Consider the following 23,847-nt stretch of genomic DNA (forward strand, 5'->3'; position numbering starts at 1 on the left):
TTACGGGTTGTATTTGTATGGTGAGAGAGGAGAAATTTAAGATACCAGTCCTTGTGACAATGGCTTCTAGCTCATAATCAATTGTTCCTCAGCGAGGGTCAGGGGCTTTTTGTTTCAGCAGCAATGTCATATTCTGCTCATCACACTTGGTCTGGAGAAATGATGCTTCTTCACTTGTTGACATAATTCACTTTTAGACCTACCTCTCAAGAAAGATGAGCAAACGAAGAGCAGGGGGAGCAGAGCAGAAATCAGGGTTTCTGTGCTCTTATATTATTTATTTATTTGTTTGTTTATTTCTATTTTAATGTATTTATATGTATTTCTTTATAAATTTAAAAATATTTTATATACTTATTTCTATATTAAAAATCACAACTGGTGAGAGAATAAATTCCAGACCTTCCTTAATACGTAGGGTTCAGGTTCATCTTTCCTGATTTTAGAGGTAGAAGTCATTTCATTTAACTTCAGGGTCCTGAGTCAGTTGGTTCAACATAGGTGCCTGGTTACACCTGAGATGCCATGGCCATCAGTACTGTTGGCAGATATAATGGGCAGATACAACATCCCACTTCCTTAAGCAACGTACATCCTTTTCTCAAAGCTACAACTTTATCTCCATTCTGAATCTACTTTTACCTGCCAGAGAAGCAAGTCTGCATTGATTCTTTTTTCTTTCCTAATGTTGAACAAATAAAGGCTATTTTCTTCCACACCAACATGTTTCAGACCAGTGTCTGGCTGACTGTCATCTTCTGGCACTTGGTAGAAGCGAGGCTGCCAAGCGCTGGCTTTCTGAGTGCTTTCAGTTTAGAACTGGGGTGGGAGCGGAGGAGATGGGTTATTCTGGTTCCTCCCTGCAAAGTGCACCAGCAACTCACCTCATGAACCTAGTTGCAGCTGAGAGAATTGGTTAATGTTCTTCTTCTTTTGCCACTGCCATTTTCCAAGTTTCTTCATTTTTATTTAGGAGGGCAACCAGAGGAATGGCAATGTCTGGGGTAGCTTTTAACAAAGGTGCAAGAAGATCATCGTTCATTGCATTGCTCTTGCAGGGGAAAAGAATAATTTTGCTTCATTAGCTAAGAAAAGAAAACCAGAGTTATTTTATGAGGAAAAAAATGCACAGAATGATGACCTAACCACAAAATTTTTGTGCAGAAGGCTCAGTGACTTGGCAACATCCAGGGCAGGGCAGGAAGTCTCTGTCCCTGAACAGATCCTCTCATGTTTACTACTTCAGAGAAACTGTCATCATATGCTCTTGAAAATATGGAGCTTTTCTGATAAATGTGAGACTCGTGGAAAAGGGGATTTCTCTTATGAGACTACATGATATGAATGGAAAAAACAAAGGGTTTCAGCCCACAGCACTGCTTTCAGCATTGTTTGCCCAACACCTTCTTCCAGGCTTCCCTGTTAAAATATTTGCATATTTTTCAATCACATCTATGGTCTATGAGAAGAGAGCACGCCCATCTGAAAACCTGCCTTATTTATAATCTTGGACCATCCCACTTGCACCAGCCCTTCGACTGATTTTTGAAACAAAATTCCTGTGGCTGTTGCAAGACTTCCCACGGCAGGTAAAACTGGTCTCCCATTAGTAGCTGGATGGGTGAATAAGGACAGAGCTGGGACTGGGAGTGTGGTGACTTCTTGAGATCTGGAAATCAGGTGGGAATGAGGTACAACCCAGGCAAGTGAGGAGAGTTTTCTAAGGATGAGAGGTGGGATATGGGACACTCACAAACAGCATCACAGAAGCAGTTTCTGTTGTACCAGAGCCAGCTGGTACTTGCTGTTTCACTGACCATAAGGTTAAAGAAAAATTCAGGACTAAGAGCCCACAAAGCAGAAGCGGTGTTCAGGGTGGGACACCAGCGAAAAGAGCCTCTTCCCTTTCCTCACCCTGGAGACACCACCACAAGGAGAGGTCATGACCTGGGACGCGGAGATCCCAAGGAGCTGTACAGGTTGTCCAGCTGGATTGTCCTTCCTGAGCCAGGTTGGAGAGTCATGCTCTGCAGGCAATGGTTGCTTGGGGAACCTGGACATGTGTCAGTCTGGTCCAACAACACTCAGAGCAACTTCCAGCAGCGCCTGGTGACCTGCACAGATGGGAAACAGAACGGATTCAGTGATTTCTGATCACGTCCCACCCCCCAGCTTTGACTCCCACCAAGCCCTGTGGCAAGTTCTACCTAAAAGGCAAGGTCAGTCCTACAGTCAAAAGGGAAATGGGACCCTATTTCATGCTGCCTGGATCCCCAGGACAGCAACAGCAGCAAAACAAAATGAAACAAAACCACACACACAAAGAAAAGAAGAGATGATCATTAAAAACTAAACATAATTTACTGTGTAAAATATGTTTAAAAATGTGTCCCGAGTAGCTGGTGGCACTTCTTCCATGCTTTAGTTTCTTATTTCCATTTAAAATAAAATAGTTATATGAAGTGCTAACAAATCACAATGAAAGATATTACCTCCACTTCTGCAAGACCAGCTTGAATTTTACTGTGCTTCTTCTAGTGTGTAAGTGCTGGTATTTTTATTTTATTGCTGTACCCCAAGATGATTCCCTTCAGAGTTTATGTTACAGGACAGTGGGAAAATAGCCCATAATCATGTGTTGCTTAAAATAGTTGGATGCTTCACTGAGTCTGCAGTGATTGACACCGAAAATAGATTGATTTCTTTTTCGCCCCCTCAATTTTGCCTGATGCAGGTTGAAAGCTGCAATCAGAGATGAATTTTTTAAAGCCATCCACTTTGATAAAGGAGACTTTCTAAGGACTGAAAGACCAGCCAAGACTTTTCTCTGTGAATGAAACGTACATGGAAGTTCAGGAGCTGAAAACAAAAGCCACCTGAGTTGAACACCAAAATGCAGCAAAATCTTTTTAGCAGCAAGCCAGCCATGAAAAGGAGCAGTTTTTCAGACACTCAAGCCTCCAAATCAAAAGGTAAAGCCTTGTTTTCAATTAGAGGTTTTTCTCACACCTCAAGAGGGGAGTCAGCGCTGTGGTAATCAGGGGCAATAGTTCAGGCTTCGATGGCAGAAGCAAGCAACATAAACAGGCTCCGTGACTCTCAGGACACCTGGCAAGACCATCTCCAGGCTTTGTGGGAGCAGACATAATGCTGAGATCACCCGTCCCAGAGAACAGGAGATTCAGAACACAGGGAGAGGGAAGAAAGGGATGAGTCCTGAGACCACGTCCTTTAATATTGCCAGGCTATCCTACCCCGCCAAGCCCTGACTTTCCAGCTAAGCAGCCAGTGGGGTGTCACGCATGGGCTGGGGCAGACACGGAGGGATTGACGGCATGTGGTCCATGGGCTGCCGGAGCGGTGGCAGTGCAGATGGACAGGAGGCATGGGGGACTGGGAGCGTGTTCCTGCTCACAGTTCTTCAAAGACCGGTCTTTCAGAGAGGGATGGACTTGGTCAAGGTCCTAGTTTGCCATCTGTGTGACTGGGAAATCTCCTTCTGTTCTTTTTTTTTTAATCCCAGAATGGCTCAGGTAAAAAATCCACCCACCACATTATCCCATCTCCAACAATATTCACACTGGATAACAACTGAACAGGGTGCTGTACTGATAACTACTAGTAGTACTACTACTAACTACCATAAGAACAGCGTGAACATGTACTGATGGTTTCCCACATACCTTCCCAGCCCTCAGTAACCCCTAACTCAGAGACCTTATAGGGCACAGATGTTATATCAGTGTTTTAAAGTCTTGAATGTTTTTTCCTTCTGTTAACTCATCTAATCACATTTTGAATCCATGCAAAAAAATCCTGTGCAAGGAGCTTCATAGCTTCACCACCTGCTTGTGAAGAGCCATCTCCTTTTTTTGGCTTTGCACCTACCCTGAAATTTTCAGTCCTTTGTTCCCAATCCCTTTATTAGGAGAAATACTGCTAATTAAAAAAAAGGGGACAAACTTCTCTGCAGGGACTATGTTGTGATAGGACAAGGGGTAACGGTTATAAACTAAAAGAGGGCAGATTTAGACTGCATATAAGGAAGACATTTTTCACCATGATGGTGGCGAAACCCTGGCCCAGGTTGCCCAGAGAGGTGGTGGATGCCCCATCCCCAGGTCAGGCTGGACGGGGCTCTGAGCAACCTGCTCTGGTTGGGGATGTCCCTGCCCATGGCAGGGGTTGGACTAGATGGCCTTTGAAGGTCTATTCCAACCCAAACTATTCTATGATTCTATACCAAATCACCATTTCCCAGTGGCCATGTTCATGGTTTTCACAGATCTACCTCCTACCTATCATCCTCCTTTTCTTCAGTACCCTCTTTTCCAGATTAAAAAGTTCAAGTCTACACAAAGGTTACGCTGACAAACCAGCATTCAACCCAATAACCTAAAAGTTACCAGGGCTTGAAGTCACTGACATTTGTGGTCACAGCTTTCCTGCACAGGGTTGCGGTCCTGTTCAGGACAAAGGTTGAGGATCTTCCTAGACTGTTCGGAGAACCAAATGAAAGATTTAATTAAATGTGCTGAGCACAGGCATCCCGGCAAGCTGCGGCTTTGCGTTGTCTCCAGTGTGCAGCAGCAAGCTCGAACAGCCTCACAAAGAGAGCTTTTTTCTCCCCCCTCACCGCCAGCTCTGCAGGTTTCAGGCCATCACCTTTGAACGCTTATCAGAGCTGAAATGGACTGTGAACTCTGAGGAAAGCTCACCCCAAGGCTGCTCATGAGAGCCCCTCACATGCTCCCCACACGCTCAGCCAAACAGGCTCATCAGAGATAAATAGAGCTGTATGAGGGCAAGACGCTACGTACTGGTTTATGGTCACAGGGAACAGGTTACAAGCTCAGCAACTGTAAAAAAAAAATCTCTCATCATTCCCCTATCTGACTCAGCAAGGATCTCTCTCACGGTTAGTGATAAGGTGATTCCAGCTCCTTGCACGCTGGCTCTGAGCACGTTACAGCCACTGCTGCAGAGTCTGCTAGCTCAGTCTCGTATCTGCAATAAAAAAAAAAAAAAAAAAAATTACTTACAAAGAACGCCTTGTCCGGTAGCAACTGGACACAATCAAAGTTTAGAGGGTCCCCGCAGCTGTAGCGTGCTGTGGTTTTGATGCTGTTGGAGTGGGAGAAGCTGTTCCATCCTGCAACACGCAGGCAGCTCTGTTTCAGGCTCGCTCATCCGCAAGCTCTAAAGAAGTTTGAGAAGCGAGTCAGGCTCCTCGTTATAGCCAGGCTTCTCCTGCTGTTGTAACTCCACGACGGTCCATCAAAGCTGCCTCGACCCGTGCCAGCAAAGGATCTGGCCCACTCACTTACATGCGTGACTCCGTGCTGCAGCTGGCAGCTGTGAACGGGCTCATTTGGAAGGCAGCGTGGCTGGGATCAACATCACTTAAGTGATAATCTGCTAATCAGAGCGTCTTCTGTCGAAGTAATGCTCCCATCTCGTCCTTCCATGCTGGCAGTTTTCTTCTGCAGAGCTTGCCAAATTGTCTCAGCCCCTGGCAGTTTCAGAGGGGTTTTTATTGCTCACCTCCGAACTGGAGTTTGCTTTTGGTTCTGACTGTGCGTTGGATGGCAGCACGAAAAAAGGACAATTTGATTCAAGCCCAGAGACATCCTGTCTGTCACGCACGTGGCAGGGGAGAGGGAAAAAAAAAAAATTTAAGAGAGTGAAAAAAACCTTGTGCATATGGAGAAAAGTGTGCAGGCTCAAGATACTTGCTTCTTCCTCAGGGTGGGAATGAGATTGTTCAGTGGTGTGCAGAAAGCCCTGAAATCACTAAACTGTGATGAGCAGCAGGCAGGGTAACTACATGCGAAATCTAGTGCAAAACCTCTCAACTCCCGTTGCTATTTTGGAAGATGGAGCTGGTAAATCACAACAGACCCTCCCTAGACAGAATGTGCTGGTTTTGTCTGGGGTAGAGTTAATTTTCTACATAGTAGCTGGTATGGGGATAGGTTTTGGATTTGTGATGAAAACAGTGTGGATAATACAGGGATGTTTTCATTATTGCTGAGCAGCGCTGACACAGAGTCAAGGCCTTTTCTGCTCGTCATCCCACCCCGCCAGCGAGGAGGCTGGGGGTGCACAAGAAGTTGGGAGGGGACGCAGCCGGGACAGCTGACCCCAACTGACCACAGGGATGTTCCATACATATGACGTCATGCTCAGCATATAAAGCTGGGGAAAGAAGGAGTGGGGGACGTTCGGAGTGATGGTGTCTGTCTTCCCAACTAACCATTACGCATGCTGGAGCCCTGCTCTCCTGGAGATGGCTGAACCCCTGCCTTCCCATGGGGAGTGGGGAATGGATTCCTTGTTTTGCTTTGCTTGTGTGCGCGGCTTTTGCTTTACCCGTTAAACTGTCTTTATCTCAACCTACAGGTTTTCTCACCTTTACCTTTCCAATTCTCTCCCCTGTCCCACCGTGGGGAAGAGAGCGAGTGGCTGCATGGGGCTTAGTTGCTGGCTGGGGTCAAACCATGACAAGGAAGAAAAAAAGAACAAGCCAGAAGTGGTATCAGTTGCTGCTCCGCAAGGAAGATAAGCCATGGTGAATGACCTGAAAGGCAAATCAGTTGCTACGTATAGGAAAAACAAGTGTATTTTCCTTGTCTCACTCACTTGCAGGGCAGTCCTGTTCCTTGAGTGAGGATGTAATCTGCCATCCCTGGAAGCCCTGACACCAAGATGGCTTGGCTTTCTGGAGATCTCCCAGAGCAACCCTGCTTTGAAGGCTGAGAGTAGTGGTGACAGTCTGAAATGTTCTGAGAGGAGCAGTAGGAAAGAGTGGGACAGAGACCCACTTAGGTCTAACAGCCTACTCAATCTGATATTCAGATGGATTCCCTTCTGCCTGCCCAAAATTTGTCTCACTTTATCTGACTGCATCGTTCACAATGGTGATAGAATCATAGAATCATAGAGCCATTTAGGTTGGAAAAGACTTTCAAGATCATAGAGTCCAACTGTTAATCCAGCACTGCGCAGCCCACCACTAAACCACATCCCTAAGTGCCACATCTACACATCCTTTAAATACCTCCAGGGATGGTCACTCCACCACTTCCCTGGGCAGCCTGTACCAATGCTTGACAGCCCTTCTGGTGAAGACATTTCCCCCAACACCCAATCTAAACCTCCCTTGGTGCAACTTGAGGCCGTTTCCTCTCGTCCTGTCGCTGGTTACTTGGGAGAAGAGGCCAACCCCCACCTCACTACAACCCCCTTTCAGGCAGTTGTAGAGAGCGATGAGGGCTCCCCTCAGCCTCCTCTTCTCCAGACTGAACACCCCCAGTTCCCTCAGCCGCTCCCCATCAGACTTGTGCTCCAGACCCCTCCTCAGCTCCGTTGCCCTTCTCTGGACACGCTCCAGCACCTCAATGTCCTTCTTGTAGTGAGGGGTCCAACTCTGAACACAGGATTCAAGGTGCGGCCTCACCGGGGCCGAGTCCAGGGGCACGATCCCTGCCCTGCTGCTGCTGGCCACACCATTGCTGGTACAGGCCAGGACGCTGTTGGCCTTCTTGGCCACCTGGGCACATTGCTGGCTCATGTTCAGCCGGCTGTCAGCCAGCACCTCCAGGCCCTTTTCCGCCAGGCAGCTCTCCAGCCACTCCTCCCCAAGCCTGGAGCGTTGCATGGGGTTGTTGTGACCCAAGTGCGGGACTCGGCACTTGGCCTTGTTGAATCTCACACAGCTGACCTCGACCCATCAATCCAGCCTGTCCAGATCCCTCCGCAGACCACTCCTTCCTTCAAGCAGATCAACACTCCCACCCAACTTGGTGTCTGCAAACTTATTGAGGGTGCACTTGATCCCCTCATCCAGATCATTGATGCAGATATTAAACAGAACTGGCCCAAATACTGAGCCCTGGTGGACACCACTTGTGACCGGCTGCCAACTGGATTTAACTCCATTCACCACAGCTATGATAATGATGGGCAGATGCATGCCTGGTCTGTTGCAAGGCCAAATATCACATCTGCAGAGGAAACTGCTAGATAAAAAAACACCCCATTTTTCAGTTTAGCAAATTGGGTTTCTGTTTGGTCTGGATGCTACTGAGTAAGAACATCTATAACAGCATTTTCAATACATTGTGGCACCTCTTAGGTGTCAGTGTTCTTGAGTCCGTCTCCATAAACTCATCTCTAATAGCTTCCTCTGTTCCCCCTCTTTTCTCACACCTCCTTTCTGACGACATGAAAGCTATTGTCCCCCTACAAGGAGACTTCAACTGAGCCATTGATTTTGGGGCTGAATGTTTAGATTTGCCCTTCCTTTCCAACAAACTAGATCTTCAGGCAAGACTATCCAAGGCATAAGGAGGTTTGAACCAGGACAGTCTCATTCAGGTCACAGAGGTGTTTGGCAGCAAGGATGTGGAGTTCCTGACCTCCGCCAGCAATAACAACGTGGGCTGTTGGCTATGGTAACACTGCACCACAGCTAAACTGAGGCACAAGAACTAAACTATGGAGGGGCTCATGACTTACCCTCAGGACCCTCCATCTGTATTCTCATTTTGCTTTGACGGGGCTTTTCGCCTTGGATTTTGTCCATAAGACCCAGAGCAGCTGGTTTCCCTTGAGAGCCAGCAAAGAAGCCACCACACATCGCTTTCACAGTCATCTCAGCCAAGAGTTATGACTGCAGTCTTCTGCAACAGCATCAGGCCTAGAGTATCAGGCCTTATTTTTACTCCTCTGCTCTGCTCACATTAAAAGAAAGCAGTGACATCAAAACTCTCCTCTTTGCAACACATATAAAACAAACAGCAAATGTGGCCAGAAAGCCGTGGTGGCCGCTTGGCCCGATGCACACACCTGACATGGCCGAAGGTCCTTCTTGTATATTTTGGCCTTGACTTTACATAAAAAACGTGAGGAATAGCCAAGTGGAAACAGGGCAGGAAAGGCCATCCCCCTCTCTGCCGTACTCGGTCATTGGACTGACTTCTTGCACAACAAGGGACTTTTGCAGCGCGGCTGCCAGCGCCATCCGTGTCAGGCCTTTACCTCTCCGATCAATAGCTTTGGCTGACGTAAGTCATGATGTTTCACTGAACCTGAGTGACCCAGGAGAGAAAGGACAGGAGGTTTTTTTAGCCAGGATGGGATTTCAGCTCCTGCAGAAGGGAAGTGTTCACCCAGCTGGGAATAAAACAGCCCCGGGAGAGGAAAGGTTTATTACTTGGCTGTGTAGCAGCTAGTTACAATACAGAGCCCATTCACAAGGGCAACCGTTTCCGGGCAAAACCTTAGCCAGATTAAATCGATTATGCTTGTTTAAATTGATTATGCTTTTTTTTTTAATGGTGCTTTACATCAATAGAAGGATCTAAACATTTGGAGAGGTTTGTTGTAAGATCTTGGAGAAACTGATGTCAACCCACGCTATCCCCAAGGGTCTCCTTAAAATAGCAACATTACAAAGGCTTCTTTTAGTGCCGCATTCCTTCTTGGTTCATTATATGCACGTTCATGGATACAATCTGAAAGAAAAACAAAACAAAACATAAATGTCCAAATTACCTTTGCCTTGATAGGAATATAAGCCTGGGACAGATCTTCTAAGGAGAATGGAGTCCTCTGGTGGGAAGACGTCCAAGCAGGGACCTCACACACTCGCATGCTTCATCCCAAACAAAAGCAGGTATCTGGACATGCAGAATAATTCACCTCGCTCTCAAAAGTTTGTGGAGAGAGAAGGGATCCCCTTGCAACCAGGGCAGAGAGCAAGCACAGCGCTGGGGATGATGGGAGATGAAAAAAGCATTTTCCTGGAGCACGTGCTCAAAAATAAACTAGAGCGGTAGAGCTGTTTCTTGTCTGACCTTGCATAAATCACCATTTCCAAGGGTGGTAGCGCCTAAAACTGCAGCGCCTGATTGTCTGTACTCCGTGAGTCAAGACAGGGCCCCTTTTTATGTGGGAAAAGATCTGGACAGGCTGTTTTGGGATCATGTGAATGATGAAGATGCTCACAGGTCCACCCCTGGTACTGGGAGTCCCTGGACATGATCTGTGACTTTAGAGGACATCTGTACCAACCACCCATCCAGTCCTACCCTGCATTCCTGCTCCGTGGTGGCAAAACCTACGGGAGTGACGCAGAGTTGTGAACTGAGCTTCAGATTCATTCTTATGGCTGCATCTGAGAGGGGTGGGGCTGTGGGGCCGTACCTTGTCCGTCCTCACTTGTGTCTTGCTTGAGTAGTTTGGGAGGAGGGTTACACCTACCACGTGGGGAAACCCACCTGTAGACTTGGCTGCAGCACATTTGATGCTCATCCCTTCGAAGAAGAGCTCTAGCCCTCGCACTTCCCATCCTCCCAGAAGGGAACGGGCAGGGAGAAAGGAATCACGCCCTGACTGCTGTACTTCGGGGGCTGACTTTGGATCTAGGGAGCCCTGAGGTGTGAGATTATTTTGCCTGGGGATGAAGGGGATCCAGGAAAACATCCCTCAAAATCTTGGTGGCTACAAGTCCAAGACATGGCCAGAGTCAGGATTCCCCGTTGTGCTTCTTGGGCAAGGTTTAAACCGGGGCTGGAGGGAGGGAACGCAGTTCTGTTGCGCAGCCTCAGAAGTTCAGTAGTATCTGCCTTTAATCATTAAATTATTCAGGGGAGAAATACCAGGAGAGAAATGCCCAAGGGCATCCCTGCTCCAGTCCCGCACCCTGGGGACTGGATACAAATGGGGGACCAAAGCCTGGACGTGGCCGTCCCCTAAACCGTATCGCTCCCCGGTTTACTTACACCACCTCCTCCTGGTAGCGGGAGGAGGTGGGGGCATTTTAATATGCAAGGCTTTCCCCGGCTTCTCCCCTCTCTCCCAGAAAAAAAAAAAACAAACCAGCAAGGGAGCTGCGGTGGGGCCCCTGAAACTTTGCAGTGGGTTTTTTCCCCCCTCCTTCTCAGAAAGACCATGGAGCCCTGAGTACATATTTGCTCAGTCTGCCCCATACTTAAACACACACAAATGCTCGGCTGCCCCGGGGACAGGGGCTCTCGCACCCCTGGTCCCCCTCAATCAAAAGGAGTGGCCAGACCCCATGAGACAAACCCCAGCAGAGAGGGAAATACCTGCCCAGGGATTCCCCAAGGAACCCCTCTCAACCCCCCCCTCCTTCTTGGGCCCCTCTCCCCAATAAGTATCTTTTTAATCCCTGCTGCCAGAGCTTGAAAAAGAGATTGGGGGAAAGCCTGGGTGGGTATGGCTTCACCGCTTTTAAATCCCGCCCCCAGCACCCCCTCCCCAGCACCCCCCTCCCCAGCTCCCCCCGGGCGCTGCCTAACTGGAGGCATGTGTCGCCGGCGAGGCGGAGGGAAGGGGGTGGGACAGGGGGGTGGGATGGGGTGGGAGGGATGCGGGACAGACCCCGTGCTTCCCAGCCTCTCGGTCACAGGCTGGATACGACCAACCAATGGGGTCCCGGCCGGGGGGGGCTTTTATACTGCCTCGCTCCCCCGCAGCCGGAGATCCGCCGAGGCGGGCAGGGAGAGGCAGAGGGCTTGCAAGGAGGAGGAGGGAGAGGAGGAGAAAAGATTGCATCAAGAGCAAAACTCTTTTTTTTTCTTCTTTCCCCTCTCTCTCTCTCTCTCACAGGAAGCCCTACTCTACCTTAGCCTTGGAAAGAGCCCCTTTTCATAAAATTAGCTGAAGGCACCTATTCACAACCATGGGGCTGTGAAAAAAAAAAAAAGAAAGAAGCAACAAACCGACTGTAGAGGGTTTTTTTTTTCTCGCTCTCTTCTTTTTTTTTTTTTCGCTACAAAAAATAAAACAGAAATGCACACAGCTCCACTCTGCGAAAACTTGATGTTTTTACCGTCTGCTTTCTGATAGACCTAGAGAGAAGTTTGGCTTCCCCCCCCCTCCCCTTGCCGCCGTTCAGCTCCTTCTAAATATCCGCTGCTTCTGCAAGGAAAGAAAAAAAAAAGAAAAAAAGAAAAAAGAAAAAAAAACCACTAAAAAACCCTCACCACGACTCGATTTCCAAAGCTCCCCCAATGCGTCAGCCCCGAGCGCAGCGCCCTGTGTCTGCCTGCGTGTGTTTGCCCGCGTGTTGCATCCTTGTCATGATTTCTAGCCCCCTCCCCTCCTCGGTTCTCCTCCCACGTCGAAAAAAATGATAAGGGGATGGCTCCCGGAGCCTGCTTTCGGCTCTTAAATACAAACCCCAACTTGTATTTTTATGAACCCCCCCCCCCTTGTAGTTTTATGAATGAAACCTCCCGGCTGAGCTGGGAGTAACATCCCTGCCCTGAAATTCCGAAAAGTTGGTGAAATGCAGGCGGGTGGGGTGGGGGGCTTGGCACCCCCCCACACACACCCCAGGGCGATCCTGAACGAGACCCGGGCGGTTGCAAATTCCCCTCCTCGGCTTTCGGGAGTCTTTCCCGGGACGGAGGGTTCTGTGCCCATGGCGGGTGCGTGAGTGAAGAAAAAAAAAAAAATCCTTTTTTTAACATTAAAAAATAATAATAAAAAAATAAAACGGGGTTTCAGAACATTTCGCAGAGTAAGTGAAAAGCGTTTTTCCGCGGGGAAAAAAGTAAAAAAAGAATCTAAAATAAACTCCTTAAAGGGGATGGCGGGGGGGAGAGCGATCTTTCAGCCCCACGCTTTCATGCCGTACTCAATCGGCTTTTTGAAACTGCAGATCCTTTGAGACAGAGAGGGAGAGAGAAGCAAAAAATCCCTATTTGTAGCTAAAACGCACTGCAACCTGGAAGGTTGGCAGAATAAACCTATTGTGGAGCTGAAACGCGCCGGGATATACAAGCAAAAATCCCCCAGAGTACCACTGTCTGCGAAAAGGTAATTGCTGAGTGAAAATATTTCCAAGTTTTTGCTTTTTTTAACTTTCGACTTTGCGATTTGTTTGCATGCCCAAAAGAGAAGACGGGAAAAAAAAAACCCCAAAAAATCTTCCCCCCCAAACCCCTCTGAAACCTAAAAGATAAAATTACTGAATCTAAAAATAAAGCAGTGGTTAAAAGCCTCCCCCACCCTCTCCAATCTCCCACCCCTTCCACCCCTCTCTCGCCTTCTCCCTCCCTCCCTCCCTCTCTCTCCCTCTTTCTGTGTGTTTGCGTTTGACAAAGAAATTATTTGAACTTCCCACTGCCTCATAAAAAGGAAACAGAAGAGCACTTTTGACATATGGATGTGATTTTTTCTGCTCCGAGACAGATGCACACGGAAAACAAACAGCACCAGCGGCTGCGGCTCTGAGGGGAGCGAAGCTGCTCCGCTTCACATGGGCTCCTCGGCTGCGTTTAGGGAGCTGCCCGGATCTCCAGCCATGAGAAAACGAAGCAAAGGACCGGGGTTTCTTGTCATGTGCCTTTCTGGCTAAAACTGTGGAAACAAACAAACAATCAAACAAACACAAATTCTGGAGCGGGGAGGGGTGGGGGGGGGGGAGGACGGGAGGGAAGGAGAAGGAGAAATCATCAGCAAACCGGAGTGCTGGAAGACCTCTCGTCCTCCTACTTCCCTGAGCGAGCTTGGATGCTGGAAGAAGCCTCTTGGATATGGGATCATATCTGGTTTATCACAGTCTGGGTTTGATCCTCTGCTGCTCCGTATTGAGCTCAGTCTACGCTCTGGTGAGTCCCTCGCTCTTTTCCCTTCACATTCTTGAACGCTCTGCACGGCTGTTTCCTTGATGAGTAATTTACTGTATCAAGGATTTAAGAAGGCAGAGCCCTGGGATTTTTGGTTTTTGTTGGGTTTGGGTTGGTTTTTTTTTTCAGCCCAGTGGCTTATTTCGCTGGCAGATAGTGTGTGCGGTTGGTCTCGAGAGTTGCTGCACCCGATGAAATTCAAATGCCTCTGCTTCCCGAAGAGTTTCAATCACTTTTAAACCCCTCCGGACATGAACGCGTGCCGTTTGACAGGGGTCTGGGGAAAGAGTTTGGGGGATAATTTAAAAGACACCTGTGGGTAAAGGGCAACTTTGCTTCTTCTTTTTTCCTTTTTTTCCTTTTTTTTTATCCATCCCCCTCCCCAAGACAACAAATTTAGTTTTGATTTAATCTTCTTAATCTGCAAATCTGCTTAATCTCAGCGAAACAGTGCCTTCCTCTTTGGGATTAAATTTGGAGAGGACTTCAGAGTTGCAGGGTTTGTAGACAGTTTACACTCAGGAGCATGAAAGTAGTATTAACCCTTTGTTTCCTGACACTGTTTTCACCTGTGCCTGCAGAGAATACCTTTACAGAGGTAGCAAAAAGGGTTACAAAACTGCCTTGATGGTGGTCATGGAGAATGGGCTAAAATCTACAGACCCCAAAGTGGTCTGCAAAGCCCTTCTGCAGAAGTAAAGGGAAATGTCATACGGAATTTGCCACCAGATATGAACCCACTGACGGGCTGCTTTGACACATGCTTTCCCTGCTTTCTCCATCCCTGGAATCACCACCAGTGCTGGTTATTTCTCAGAATCTTCTGCTGCAGGAAGGGGCACGACCACCACCTAAAGCCGTGTCTGCTTTCCACGGGGGATGGAGATGAGTTTGGAAGGGAGTGGGCTCACTCTATCCTTGGCTCCAGCCAGGTCCTCCCTGACTCTCCAGGAACCGTCACCCCGGGCCCTGTCCCTTGGGTTTGGTCGGGGCTGCTCGGGACCTTGTGCAGGGCTGTGGGGAGATATTTCCCCCACGTGTCCAGCGTTGTGCTGGAGGGAAGCATCTCATCAATACATGAGAAAACACAGTCCCTCGGAAAACAATCACTGTTGCAGTCCACCCCTGTCTTGGTCTAACTCCAAGCACAAATAAACCTTCCAAAACACAGAGAAAACTGGGGAAGCTGAGGGGACCGCTTGTAGGTTTGTTGAGGTTTTAGCGACAGTTGAGGTTTCCCCCCTGTTCCAGGGTTGGATTCACATCCCCATGACCATGTCTGACTTTGGGGCCATATCATGACAGGGTAGGTCCTGTAGCACCTGCTACCCGCCCCCCTCCACAGCCCTGCTGCCGTTGAAGGCAGCACCAAAATTCCTGCTAGCTTTGGTGTCTCTGTTGGTACCGGTGAAAATCAGGCTCGTGAAACAGCCAGGTTGGAGCTCGGCAAACTTCAGGACCCCGAAAAGACAGGCGAGGCTGCAGAGTGCATCTCCAGTCCCATTCCCAGTTTACTCCCCTCTCCCAGTACATCCTGGTACCTCCAGAAGGTGCAGAGAACCAGCCAGTGAACCAAGTGCCAGCTGCCTCATGTTCCCGATGGGTATTTTATTTTTATGGTACCCCCATCACAACAGACATTTTCAGATCACGAGCGAGTTGCTCGGCAGCGCGGGTAGGCAACAGGGGCTGGAGCGGCTGAACATGCCGCATGCACCAGCTCAGAGCGAGCTGGACCTGGGTGTAAATCAGGAACAGCTCTGCCAGAATCACGGAGGGTCAAAAAAGCAGGGGACTTTGCTGGGAAGGGCAAGGTGAGGAATGCGCAAGAACATTTGCTCTGTTGCGTTTCCAAAAGCCTGATCCCCTCCTGTTACTGATTTAGGGTCCTGCCACTAGAAACCCCATTCTGTTTAATTAGGCCCAGACTGAAATGCATGCTTCAGACACTTCCCTTGCTTTTCAAACCCACTATTGACAGCTGAAGGAGTTGCCAGAAGGTTTGAAAAGTCGCCCTGACAGTTCAGGGGCTGCAGAGATGTGTGTCCCTTCTGGCATCCACTTGGGCAGAACAAGAAGGTCAACCCCACGTCTTCTTACTGTGCAACAGCTTGCGAGGCAGGGAACAACTTGCAGGGTGCCTAGAGCCTGATTTTTTTTTTTTTTTGGCTGTTGTTGTTTCTTTCCTAAACTAACTTGATTTCTAAATGAACTTTTGAAAACATGGAATGGTATTGTCTGCATGTTGCAGCATGGTGATGTCTTGGTAGCTACACTATGAGAAGGATTGTATATATACTTGATATTTGGCTAGTGGGTCTGAGTGTGTTTTATGTGCTGCCATCAATAAAAGTCACCAGGTGCCCCTTTCCTAGAAACAACAAGCAAAAATCAATGAGAGTAGCTGCAGAAGGATGAGAATGCAAGGACTTAATTTAGAGACAGGCTCTGTGGCAGCTTCAGGCTAAGCTAAAAGTGGTACCCGATCTTTCACTCCCCCAGCAGAGCAAAGGAAAGCTCTGCTATGGGGTTTGAGTCAGGAGGATTCCCGCAGACTGAGGCAGCCAACTGCTCAGAGCTTCAGGGCACAATTCATCTGTCTGAGGCTGGAAGACTTGAATCTTGAGAGCCGTGGCCCTAATTGCTGGGTTCTTTGCGGCTCGGTCACTTTGCATCTGAGAATTGGTGATGCTGAGATTGGGCAGAGCAGGATGCATCCTAAATCTGAAGCTGTCACTCCCGTTATTCCTTTTGTCAGCCATAAAAGGCGACAGTAAAGGCACTTCTCCCAGCAAGAGTGCTGAAGTAGGGATGGGAAATGGTTTCTTTGATTGTCTGTGTCACTGGTACATCATGGGGAAGGACGCCGGCAGCTGAATCACTTCTCCACAGCATGCGGGCTGCGTGTCCCTGCGTTAACTGTAAACCACAGCGAGAAATTCAGCACATGGAAAAATGCTGTGAGAGTGGGTCCTCTCAGAGTTAAACGTGTCTGTGCAGAAATCGTGGACCTCCCGTGAGCCTGCAAGCCATGCAAAATCCATAGCGAGATCAGCATCCCTGCCCTGCGCTTTAGGGGGACCGCGGAGAGGGACAGACGGTCTTTGATGTGGGTGAAGTATTGGTGAAACTCTGCTGTCCTCCAACACCCCCGGCTATCTGGAGAAGTTCTCCCCCAGCATTTCCCTGGGAATACTCCTGATTAACACCTGCATAAACATCAAAGGGAACTTTGCTTGTCGATTGAGCCCTTTGTGCCTGAAATCTGGGAGAGTGAGGGGGTAAATTCGGGTTAATTCTGTTATTTAGTCCAAGGACCAGGGAAGCAAAACTGGCCTGAGGCAGACAGCCCTGCAAACATGGGCTTGAAAAGATGTGTGCAAAAGGAGCTTTAAAAGTAGGGTCTGACATCAGCAGAGCATGGGAGAAGCTAAGATGTAGGCACTATGATCTTATCCGAAAGGCGTTGCCAGAGCTCCTTGCAGAAAAACTTCCCCATGCCCCACTCCCAGCAGAAAGCCCCATGGTTTGCTCTGCTGAACCCTTCGTTTTTCACTGGGTTTCCTTCTCTTGATGGTCTCAGCTTGGCAGCCCCTAACGCAGTTGTGACTAGAGGAGAAGTTCTGCATAATAATGATAATAATAATAATAAGTCACCAGCCTTCTGCAGGGCTTTGGATCAGAATAGCTCCGTTTTGGGAAACGGGTATCAGCCTGAGCCAGCTGCAGTCGGCTGAGCTCAACATGACCCAGGGAAGCAGGTCCCTGTGGGCTATGAAATGGGTGGCAAAAGGGACCTCCACTTTACTGGGGGGGTCTTGCCTTTTCGCAGTGCAGAAGGTGCTGCCCATGACGGGGATGCGTTTTGGCAGCAGAATGGTCTCGACCCCTTTCTGTCTGCTGCAGCCTGTGGTTCCCCAGCCCTGGCCCCACTCAGGCTGCTTGGGCAATGCTCAAGTTTCCCTCTGATTTTCCAAGCAAGCTGTAGCAATCCCCCAGAAATTCAAGGGGTGTCAGGAGGGGATCTGGAGCCCTTTCTTGCAGGCATAACCCAAAACAGGGATAAGCTCAGCTGGGTCACCTGCAGAAGGGTCCCATCCCCTATTCCCAAGGGAGCTGCATCCCCACCAGCATGGGTGTTAACCTCTGGTAGGAAGGTCTGGTGTAAATCAGACAAACTCTCTTATTCACACCAAAGCGACTCTCGGGTCACCAACCAGCTGAGATCCCAGTGCTCCGGCAGCAAAGCAGCTAGATTAAGGAGGTGCTGGTCGGTGCTTTGCTCTTTGACTTGTCTCTTGTTGTTCCTCTGATCAGATCCACATCTTCACGGACCTGGAAAGGGAAAAGATTAGAAGTTTTATTTTTAAATTATTTTTATAGCTGGAAGGGAAAGATAATCATATTCTGCCTCAGAAAAGAGTGAAAAGAATCTTAATAATAAAATAATCGTATACAGAGATCCTGCTGATCCCAACTAGCTGTCTAACTTCATTAAATAAAGACAAGCTCCAAGTGCAGGGAAACAATGTCTGAAATGTTCTTTTCTCCACGCACGCTTGGGACCGTGCCCATCCCTGCCCCGTATATTTATGAAAGATATGATTTTTGTTATTGTACTTCGGGATTAGCAGATATCCCCAGACTATGAAATACTCAACCGCAAAATATAAAGCAAACAAGCCTCTGCGTCAGGGTAATGCATGGGCTGTGATTTCATCCCGTGCAAGCCAAAAAACTTCCAGCTGCCCGGTGGCAAGTCTGACCTGAGCAGGCTGAGTTTGGTGTGAGCTCTTTGCATCGGGAAGAGGAAAAGCCACAGGGCAACTGTGAGCACGAGGAGGGTCAAGGTTGGAGGAAACAAAATCCGAGGTGTGTCTTTCGGGTCCAGGCAATTGTTGTTTAGTTTCTGACCTCCTAGAAATAGCCCCCGAGCGGTGCTTTGAGATCAGTGGGATTATTCCGGCTCGGACGGTGTGTGTGCAGTGCCAGCAAGGGGTACCCTCAGCCCAGACAGCTCAAGCGGAGGCAGCTGCTGCCCCAGCCGCCACCGCCCTGCGCTCCCATGTCCCTTTGAAAAGCAACGCTGAGAGCCGTCCCTCAGCGGTGTGTCTCTTCTCCTCGGCTGGGTGTGCTGACAAGGGACCCTCCTAGGGTGTGAAGGTGCTGGCTGGAGGATTTCCCTCTGCTCGGGAATGCACCGCTCAGCCCCTCGGTTGAATTCCATTGAAATCAGTCCCTGGTTCGCAAAGTTATTTGGGGGACAGTCACCACACTCAACACACCGAACCCCCTAAACCACAGCTATTGCCAGGCAGCCCCTGACCACGCCGCGTGGGATGAGGTGGTAAAGCATCTCTCCTGGCACTGAGACACAGGGCTGGGGAAATCTTGCTCCCTGGAGTTGGTAGCAGAGCCATGGCTCCAGCTAAACGCTACGGACGTTGAACCTTCTTTGTGCCTAAAGGCAGGAATAGCAGAGCTGGACCTCGGTCACCTCCGACTCAAACCCTTCCCAGGGACTTGCATCTGCCAAGCGGCTCCATCCTCACCGCTAGGAGAGGGCGAAGTCTGGTGCGTATTTAGGTACTTGCTAGACTGTGCAGCTCTCCAGTCCTCACAGCTCTCGCTGGGCTCATCTCAGCCTTTTGAGCTCTGATGCATCCAAACCCCCTCACCCTCTGACACTGTCCGGATCAAAGGGAGAAGCCAGCAGGGATCCCCCGCCTTTGGATAGGCTATTTCTATGCAAAAGGGCAAGCGTAGAGGGGTTTCTCTGTCTGCTGAGATCCTGCTGTAAGTGAAATTTTAGTGTCTCTCAATTAGTAACCATTAGAACAAAAAAAAACAACCCAAAGGAAATGCACTTCTTAGGGCAAGCCCTGACCAAAAGGAAAAACTCGACAGGATCAGCCTGTGTTAAAGATTAGACCATACCAAAGAAATGGTTTTGCCCTCACGTGGAGAATGTGCTTTCTCCCTCTGCATCCACTTGGCTGTTAAAATATCATTTGGCTATCTCGACCCATAACACCTCAAACTTCAGCTGGCCTTGCAAGAGCCGCTGTACTAAGGATGATCTTTGTGCTGCACCTTTCACGATGTGCAGATAAACCCCTGGGGCTGGAACTCAGCCAGCAGAACACCTACTGTGTCAAACTGAGCTTTGCTGTCTTGGCGCATGGGAAGAAAATACCCAAACTTGTGCCTGATGTACCTGGCTTGGCATTAAGCCCTTTATTTCCAGAGGCCAGGCTGTCCCTTGCCTGTGATTAGAGGGGCTCTGTGTTTTAGGATTTTCCTTTCCCTTTGGAGGCTAAGCTTGCATTCATTTCCAGAAACCTGATTTTCTAGAATGGAAAATTTTGGACTGATGGCTCCATCTTAACAGATCGTACTTTGATCTTCCTGTAACAGAAATCCCTCTGACAGCATTCAGGTGATGGTTTGGTTGTTGAAATCTTCAGAAGGCTGGTGTCTCTTTCTGGCCACATGTATTTCCCTTTACCCAGCAAAGCAGAAAGTGGACTTCTCTGCCCCTTTTCCCTCTCACTCCTCCAGCATCCCTGGTTCAAGGCGTTTCAGCAGCACAGGGATTGTGGTCCTGTCTCCCTCCTTCCCCCCTGACCGTGTGCACCCTTCCATGAGCTGATTCAACTCACTGAGCTTGCACAAAACTAACCCAAGATGGAAAAAGAATCAATGCAGAAGAAGTTTTGTAGCTGGGTCTGGCATCTGCACAGCAAAGGCTTGGATGAATCCCTGAGACACGCGAGGGAGAGGTTGGGTTACAGAAGTGGGAACAAAAAGGGATGAGCAGCCAGCAACCTGTGCAGGTTTGCCTGACACCGTGGTTGTGCAGTCACGTTACGCTGGCATCAAGCCCCCCAAACCCTCCGTTTGACAGACCCACATCCCATCCCTGTTGTACCTACTGCTCCTTGGCAATAAGCACATGTACAGCAATGTGAGCCACAGGGCCAGCAGCTGAGGTCAGCATAGGCTCCGCGTTGCCTCTGAACCTCCCCTCCATCAGTCACGCCTTTAGCACGCTGCTTGGCAGAGTTTCCATCTGAGCAGATGAGTCCTGCAGATAATGCCACATGGTAGTGCAGGATAACACAGGTCAGGGGTATTGGATGTGATCACACACTTTTTTTAGGGAAAAAAAGTGTAGGCATGGAGACGTGCTGTGCCACTTGACTTTGGGGACAGAGGACAGAATCCAGCCCTTGTGTTTAGCAGTACAGGCATAAACAGGGACTTCCAAGACTCAAACGTGGCCCAGTCAAGCTGAGATACAACACAGTTGGTACCTACTCACCTGCTTTCTGGACTGTTGCTTGCAGGGACTGTGAGATGGTCAAGCCAAACCATTCCCTCTATGTCCAGGTCGAGGAAGGTGTTGAGTCAGGCAGGACTAGGCAGCACAGCCATCCTGCCCTAGCCCACCTCTCTGACCTTGTCAAAGTGCAGAACAAATGAACCTTCACAGTCCAAAGGTGTTCAATCTTTGAGTCTTTCCACCGGAACAACCTCGATACCAGCTGTCTCTCAAATAAGGGCAGCTCATCAAAAGGAGACTCAGCCTCTTGAAAAAGACCTCCTCCTCTATCCGTGTCTGGGGCAAGGGCTGGAGACAGGAGTTGCTGTCTCAGCACCCAAGACAGGCTGGTTATCTCATTTTTCACATGGCTGCCCTGTTGCTAATCAGGGTTCCTTGATGTTATCTTTACTTCAGTCTCCTTCCCCTCTCTCCAAGCATTTCAGTGTATTTGCTTGGTCTTGCCACACCGAGAGCAAGAAGCAGCCTCAACTGCATCTGTAAAGGCAGTTTTGAAAGTCACTGGGTACCCTTAGAAAACCTTCACTTTCCTTCACTGAACTTTGCCTTGGGACCTAAATATTTTTTTTTTCTGTATGCTTTAACAGGAAAGTGAGTGGTAGGCAAAACCTAGCTCATGCTTGCAGGGGGTTAAGGGATGAGGCACTTTGTAAGGAGGAGCAGATGGTAGGGAACTACCATCTCTTGGACATGTAACAGAGGACAAAAGAACTGAGACCCAGTGGGGCTTTGGGGGACTCTGCCAGTGTTTAGGACTACTAGCAAGTCATTTAATCATCATCTCATTGCCTTGGTTTATTCACCTTTTTTATACTCCTTGGACACTCAAGGAAGAGCAGCATCCCTGGAAAACCCTGAGCCCATCCCATACACCAAGCACAAGAACAGTGCTGGTAGCAGACATGGAGTGGGACATTTCTTAGCTAAGGAGGAAAAGGAGGGTTTCAGAAGCTGGAGGCACCCTGGCCCTGCTCTGCTTAGGAAGGCTGGGACTGCCGGGCCTGGGAGCATCGTTTGAACCTGATTTTGTTCACGTTTTCCTGCACTACATGGTTCCCCTGCTCCATTTAATAGCCAGTCCAGGTATCTGCAGGGTATTCAGCCCCCTGAGCTGGAAGACGGGGATGGAGAGCACAATGTACTCCTCATAATCCAGGAGGAAGCAGTCAAGGACATGCTAAGCCACCTGGACACCCACAAGTCTATGGGGCCTGATGGGATCCACCCGAGAGTACTGAGAGAGCTGGCGGAGGAGCTTGCCAAGCCACTCTCCATCGTTTATCAGCAGTCCTGGTTAACAGGGGAGGTCCCAGAAGACTGGAGGCTTGCCAATGTGACGCCCGTCTACAAGAAAGGCCGGAAGGAGGATCCTGGGAACTACAGGCCTGTCAGCCTGACCTCTGTACCAGGGAAGATTATGGAGCGGTTGGTCTTGAGAGTGCTCACAGGGCATCTGCAGGACAACCAAGGGATCAGGCCCAGCCAGCATGGGTTCATGAAAGGCAGGTCCTGCTTGACCAACCTGATCTCCTTCTATGACCAGGTGACCCGCCTAGTGGATGAGGGAAAGGCTGTGGACGTTGTCTACCTGGACTTTAGTAAAGCCTTTGACAGTGTCTCCCACAGCATTCTCCTGGAGAAACTGGCGGCTCGTGGCTTAGACGGGTTTACTCTTCGCTGGGTGAGAAACTGGCTGGATGGCCGAGCCCAGAGAGTTGTGGTGAACAGCGTTAAATCCGGCTGGCGGCCTGTCACAAGTGGTGTTCCCCAGGGCTCGGTTCTGGGACCGCTCTTATTCAATATCTGTATTGACGATCTGGATGAGGGAATTGAGTGCTCCCTCAGTAAGTTTGCAGATGACAACAAGTTGAGTGGGAGTGTTGATCTGCTGGAGGGTAGGAGGGCTCTGCAGAGGGATCTGGACAGGCTGGATCGATGGGCAGAGGTCAACTGTATGAGGTTTAATAAGGCCAAGTGCAGGGTCCTGCACTTTGGCCACAACAACCCCATGCAACGCTACAGGCTTGGGGAGGAGTGGCTGGAGAGCAGCCCGGCCGAAAGGGACCTGGGGGTGCTGGTTGACAGCCGGCTGAATATGAGCCGGCAGTGTGCCCAGGTGGCCAAGAAGGCCAACAGCATCCTGGTCTGTATCAGGAATAGTGTGGCCAGCAGGAGTAGGGAAGTGATTGTGCCCCTGTACTCGGCACTTGTGAGGCCGCACCTTGAATCCTGTGTTCAGTTTTGGGCCCCTCACTACAAGAAGGATGTTGAGGTGCTGGAGCGTGTCCAGAGAAGGGCAACGAAGCTGGTGAGGGGTCTGGAGCACAAGTCTTATGAGGAGCGTCTGAGGGAACTGGGGTTGTTTAGTCTGGAGAAGAGGAGGCTGAGAGGGGATCTTATCGCTCTCTACAACTACCTGAAAGGGGGTTGTGGCAACGAGGGTGTTGGTCTCTTCTCCCAAGTAACTAGTGATAGGATGAGAGGAAATGGCCTCAAGTTGCGCCAGGGGAGGTTTAGATCGGATATTAGGAATAATTTCTTCACTGAGAGGGTGGTCAGGCATTGGAACAGGCTTCCCAGGGAGGTGGTGGAGTCGCCATCTCTGGAAGTGTTCAAAAAACGTGTGGATGTGGCGCTTCAGGACATGGTTTAGGGGACATGGTGGTGCTGGATTAATGGTTGGACTTGATGATCTTGAAGGTCCTTTCCAACCTAGTGATTCTGTGATTCTGTGATTCTGTGATCTCCCCGTCACAATGACAGACTACTCTGTCATTTCTGTCGCTGTCTTTGGGCTTTCTTTCACAAGGCTAGGGAGAAAGAAATCAGCATTTTTGA

General features: G+C 49.2%; 1 protein-coding gene across 1 annotated transcript in view; it reads left to right on the top strand.

Moving 5' to 3' along the window:
• Positions 1–13,450: 13,450 nt before the first annotated feature.
• The window catches only part of PTH1R (parathyroid hormone 1 receptor), a gene marked incomplete at its 3' end in the record, with an annotated part of 126,708 nt that continues 116,311 nt past the window's right edge, over positions 13,451–23,847 (top strand). The window contains exon 1 of the mRNA XM_081996304.1: positions 13,451–13,646. Coding sequence (XP_081852430.1) covers positions 13,572–13,646 — 75 coding nt within the window. The 5' untranslated portion in view covers positions 13,451–13,571. The remainder of the gene's footprint in view (positions 13,647–23,847) is intronic.

This window comes from Phaethon aethereus (genome assembly GCF_964289735.1).
Source record: "Phaethon aethereus genome assembly, chromosome: 2".
Lineage (NCBI taxonomy): Eukaryota > Metazoa > Chordata > Aves > Phaethontiformes > Phaethontidae > Phaethon > Phaethon aethereus.